At 35.7% G+C, this 5,808-nt stretch overlaps 1 protein-coding gene across 1 annotated transcript; it reads right to left on the bottom strand.

Moving 5' to 3' along the window:
* Positions 1–1,626: 1,626 nt before the first annotated feature.
* On the bottom strand, positions 1,627–2,924 carry LOC6627510 (uncharacterized). Its single transcript, XM_002051587.4, has 2 exons — positions 2,549–2,924; positions 1,627–2,496 (listed from the first exon to the last, which is right to left on the bottom strand). Exons 1-2 carry the CDS (start codon positions 2,815–2,817, stop codon positions 1,791–1,793), a joined length of 975 nt encoding a protein of 324 aa, XP_002051623.1. The 5' UTR covers positions 2,818–2,924; the 3' UTR covers positions 1,627–1,790.
* Positions 2,925–5,808: the final 2,884 nt, after the last annotated feature.

Raw genomic sequence — 5,808 nt, 5'->3', positions numbered from 1 at the left:
TGTTGAAATTTAAATATATATTTACCTTGAAATATAAAAAAACTTAAGTTTATTTGCTAGTATTAGTAGCTGTTATCCGTACATAATAATCCATACACATCAGTGAAGGTTGTCAAAAATGATTCGTGATTTTTCAGTATCTAAAGAATAAATTCTTAGCCAAATAGGGCTCCTCGAGCCACGTCTACAGCTTTCAGTACACAATACAACAAAAAATAATAACACAACAAAAACAAAAAGATTAAACATTCTGTCTGCCACGTTTTTTTAATGCCCCTTCGTTTGCGTATTAATTTATAATCTGACTTCAAACGCATATATAAAATAATAAAAAAGTTGCAATATTAATTTATCGAGCAATAAATATAAAAAATATTGTTATGCACACCACAATAAAATCATGCGTATGTGGTACTAGAATTTTTATATTTATGTTTGGTAAACTAAATCATAAAATTTAAACAGAAAAAAATCATTTTATTTTAGGCTATAAAAAGTGAATTCATGCGATTGGGTCTTCGCTTACTTCGATTGGTTGTAAATCGTATTTCAAATAAAAATGGAAATTTTTATTATTATTTCTATTTATTGCGCTCATTTCGAAATCTCTTCTATTAAGTCAATAACTTTGACTTTAACACTTTAATATAGTTTAGAGGCTTATAGATAACTATATTAATGGTCGGTATCTTAATCTTCTTTCTTCTAAATAGAATATCCTATTCGAAATCAATTTATTGAAAACATACAAATTGACAGTGATTCGAAGAGTGTATCTTGATTTTCGCATTGCTGAAAGTAAAAGCTAAAAAACACGTTTATTGGAAAAGTGGACATCTTGAAAGCCGATGGGTAGAGTCAAAGGTTAACTAGCCCTTATAGTTTTAGCTTTGGTTAATACATTTTTGTTATATCCAATCAATCCAATATCACAAAGTTTCAGCATTTTTTCTGACATATTAAATGGATTTCAATTCAACACTCGAAACACATCATTTGGAAAATGCTGGTCAATTTGTGCAAATCAAATTGAATTTTTATGTATTTGGGCTCAATCTTAGGATAGAACCCTCCGTTTCGGCAAAGGTAACAACGACCTGTGAGCCTCTTAAATATTTAGTAACCAGCTCGGCAACAACAATCAGTGTGTCAACACAATCAGCATAACTGAGGGTCGCAGTCCCCAAAGCCGCAATAAAAGTGGATTAAATGCAAACACATGCGAGCTCGTATGGGATACTCTGGTTTTCGGCTTCAAGATTTTGAGCTCCTTTGAATCCCAATACCAAAGGCATGCCATGACAATGACAAACTCAACGTCAAAGCCAAATGCTCTTAGTTAAGTGTCAAATTAGGCCGCAAAAATAGACCGCATGGACCGACACGAGCTCATGAAGTTCGGGTTCGAATTTTAAGTGCACGTTGGCCAAAATGAGCGGACAACCAGCTTAGACACATTCTTCTATTATGTGTGTAGATTAAGTGGATTGAAAATAAATTATTTAAACTTCATTTGAGAAACGCTTGATTACGAACGCAACTAGCAATAAATGAAATTTTAAGGAGAAATTCCAGAATGTGACAGTAAGTATTTATACCAATAGCGAAAAGAGGACCTATTTCCTTAGAATCAAAAGCCTTTAAGCTGATCATTTATTTAAGAATATTGTGGATGAATAGTAACAAAATATAGTTGAAGTAATATTAAGAACCACCTGCTCTGCAATGACCACGCATTTTTCATGGAACGAAATTTACGTGACAATTTCAAAGCAGCCGATTCTGTGCGCCTAGGAGGCATATAAGCAACGAGAACTGCAACTGGAGCTAACCGAATCCGAAATATTGGACGACAGTGGCTGTTCGGAACCGGGCTTGCGCTTGGACCGAAATTTTAAACGTTTCCAAATGGGATGGAATATGCCGTTTTTGTTGCTGTCTTTATTGACGCTGTCGTTGCTTTCTGTGTTAACCGTACTTCTTTCGTACTGCATTTGGGGGGTCTTTTTCACAAAGGGCTTGCCCAGTCGCTTAAACAGCACTCGAAACAATTTTGGGGGCTTGGCTTTCTTCTTGGGCAGCTCCAGGCTCAAAGCAGTCGAAGAGGATTGGGCCGACTCTTCAGTTATTTGAGACAAATTGCACAGTGTCAATGGCAACGTTTGTGGTGGGGATGGAGTCGGTGGCTGTTGCAGCCCTTCAAGGACACGTTTTAGATTTCTGCGAAGGCTTTTGTATTGTTCCTGATTGGGAAAGCCATGCAAGGTGGAAAAGGGATCCTTCTGGCTGGGATAACTTTTGCCACAGGTGACGGAGTGGCGTACAAGGCGCGGTGGTGGTTTCGGCGCTTGACGTCGCTTGCAACGCGGCGGTGGTAAAGGTGGCATTGGTGTGGTTGTTGCCACAAGTGGATCAGGTGCTGATCTTTGCATGATAGGCTGAAGCACCAACACAATGCGCTCTGCGCTGCATGAAGCGCTCTTGTTAAGGTACCAGCTATAAGGAGAACTTAAAATGCAAGTGTGTGAATCTCAAGGTTAGTCCTTACCCAATCACAATCAATAAAAAGTTGTACACGGGCAGCGCCACAAGGCTTTGAAATAACAGATTTAAAAAAGGACAGCCTGAACTCTTCAGCTTGACTAGCAAAAGCCAGCAATATGAGTCCGGCTGAAAGGAATCTTCTTGCAACGAGCTCATGGCTATATCGGTGTGATTGTGCAAGCCCAGCACAAGCAGCCCACGTCGAACACTGCCAGGCCGTGCGTTGACCAGAAATACCGTCAAGATGAGAATTAACGATCGCCAGGGTAGCATCCTCTATGAGTCGTATGAAGCTTCAATAAAACTTGTTGCTGTTGTCTTTTTCGTAAAATATAAAATATAAATTGTGAAACTAACTCCGCTTACGGGCAAGGCCTACTATCCTCTCCGAATGTAATTGTAAACGAACAGAGTTGTATACGAACTGAATTGCCATTATTGTAAATTTTGTGTTTTAATTACTGTCTCTAATTAAAGTGCACAGCTTAAGCCGCACAGCTTAAACCGCCATCGTAGCTTAATTCTGCGCATTGATTTACCTACATGAGTTGGCTATGTAATAAAATCCAAACGAACTCATAGTCACGAGTTTGTGATTTATAAATAAACACAAGGGCTCAATGATGAGGGTAACTTTAGAGCCAGGAATACTCACCACGTCCTAGCAATAATTCGACATGATTTTAATTAAAACTGAACAGCAGTAAAACTGAACAGCAGAAGCTTTTAATTTTGTTTACCCTGGAGATACATTTGTTACTTGTTTTGGGCAACGTTTGCAACCCTTAATGCTCTTTCTATTTAGTCGCGTAATTTTCAGCTGAAATTCAATTTTAATTATGTGGCCAACACGTAGAACCGTAAAAATTGCATGTGAGAATAGAAAAAATTTAATGATATGGCATATTAATGCACAGAAAGTTCATATCTACATGTTCTTCAAAAAGGTCCGTGGCCGAACGTACTTATACATTTAACAGTTTAAGGACAGCAAAACAAATTCTTAAGAACCATATTTGTAGAATTGAATGTAAAGCATACACAAAACGTATATATTATTAATATTAAACATAAACACATTTGTTATTTATCTTAAAATCTTTGCAAAAGCATTTTTTTATGTCATATGTGTCTAGACTAACTATAAACAAAATACAATTATTTTTAGTATTCTTTATGTAAGTCGAGTATTATTCGCCCAGCCAACAATAGAACAAAGCCGAACACACAATCTGACACTAAGTAGCAAGAAGCACTCACAGACTTCCGCCCATATAATGATTGGCTAGTGAAGCGTACGATACAAATGAGTATCCCCCGTAATGCGATTGCCACAGGACACTAATGTATATCCATCTTTATGATTGATGTACGCCAGCGTGAAATTTATATCATGTGGTTCGGCTGTCTGAATCGAAAATTATCTCCGCTTCAATGGTTGACCTTTTGGCTAACCTTTAGCAAAAATTTGGTAAGAGCAGACTAGTTATTTATTGGCATAATAGCTTGTGATTAATTTTGATAATTGACTTTCACTATTGAATTTCCATCGAATAATGTTGATATTTACTATCACCCAGATATATAATTTACATTAATAATAGCTGCTGTAATTAAGTGAAGATGATTTATAGAGCTGTGATTGCTAAAAACAAAGTGGACCAATAACTGCGCTAAATAAATAAATAAATATGAGAAAAGTTCAATATTTATAGCTGAGCTGAATTGCATTTAATTATGTTTTAAAATTGCCATTCCATATACATTTGCAAAGTTTTGTGTTTATGTTTGTTTAATAAGAGTAGACAGAAAATATTAAATTATCATCCAACGTATTAATAAGTTAAATTAATTTAACTAACATATCTTCTTATAATATAAATTAATTTATATATGCATTTAAATTCGCATTTTAAATGGGGCTCCGTTAGTCGACATTTGTGGTGCTCTATCTTAAGCAATTAATGCCAATTGCAACTTAAAAGGGGAATTTTTATTACAACTCGTGCCCGACCAGCGAAAACCAATAAATTTGCATATAAGAGACAGTAAAATAAACGAAAAAAAAAACACATTTTAAATTTAATTAATTCAATTGTAGGGCGACGATGCGATGTGCAGTGCGATTCATGGCTACAAGCCCTTGCATAATTTGCTCCTCTTTTATTGGATTTCTTTTGCAATTTATCTGAAAATCTTCTGCTCTATCTTCACGTTAAATATTTAAAAAAATATATTTAAGTGACTTATTTATAGCCGGTCATGGTATAGGTTAGTCCTAGCCCGTAATCTGAAATCAGGAAGGTGACAGACTTTTTGTTCAGTTTGTCGATTAAAATTGAAGAAAATTTTTTCCAAGTGTTCGTATTCCATTTTAATATCCTACTTTATTGTTAATCAGATGACGGCCAATTTTTAGAAATTTAACTGCAACTTTAGAGTGAAATAATTTATTTACCCATGCTTTACAAATCGTAACTTCCAGCCGTGTTTTTTCTTTAAAAAAAACTTCATTTTTTTCTAGCTAATTATAAAAACTTTGACTTGTCATTAAAATTGTCACTTCCTTTGCAACAAAGCTCATTAAAATAATTCAAGCCATGCAAGGCTCTTACACCTCTTGCTCTGGATTGGAAGCCAGTCACCACCTTGGTTGCTTTGTCTCAAAACTAAAGACATTAAAGGATGCAGCATCGGGCGAAGGCATGTCTCCACTGGAAGGCAAAACTTTGGCGCCGCAGCTGTTGACATTTGTTTGATAGTTTTCTGATGACAAATTTACAGGCCAGTTGTAAAAATATGCAAATGTGAACAGCAGAGGCAGCAACAGCAGGCGTCTTTTGAATTTCTAACGACTTATTAAAAAAAAATTATTAGATTCAATCCTTAATGCCCTCACTGAAAATGATTCGTGGTAGTTTAAGATTTTACAGTTGGTGACATTGTTGAAGATATTTTTCAATTCACATCATGGTTTCTTGATTTTTCATCAACTCGCCGTTGACCATTGGGTTGTATCGGGACTTACGACTGTATGGAGAGACGACGTTTACACTTGACAGATGACGCCATATCGAACGGGATATTAAAAATTGAACTTAAATTTAGTTGAGCTGGATTTAACAACGAGATGCTTATAAAATATTTACAATCGAACTATATTTACTTACATTTTCAAAGCACCAGCAGTTGCACAATAAGAAACTCATATCCTCAGACTTTATACTGTTCACTACGTTTATTTGTGGCATGTGACTTATTAAT

The sequence above is a fragment of the Drosophila virilis genome, chromosome 4, assembly GCF_030788295.1.
Source record: "Drosophila virilis strain 15010-1051.87 chromosome 4, Dvir_AGI_RSII-ME, whole genome shotgun sequence".
NCBI classification, from domain to species: domain Eukaryota; kingdom Metazoa; phylum Arthropoda; class Insecta; order Diptera; family Drosophilidae; genus Drosophila; species Drosophila virilis.
Note: the sequence above shows the minus strand (reverse complement) of the source record. Positions and strands in the feature narration are given on the sequence as shown.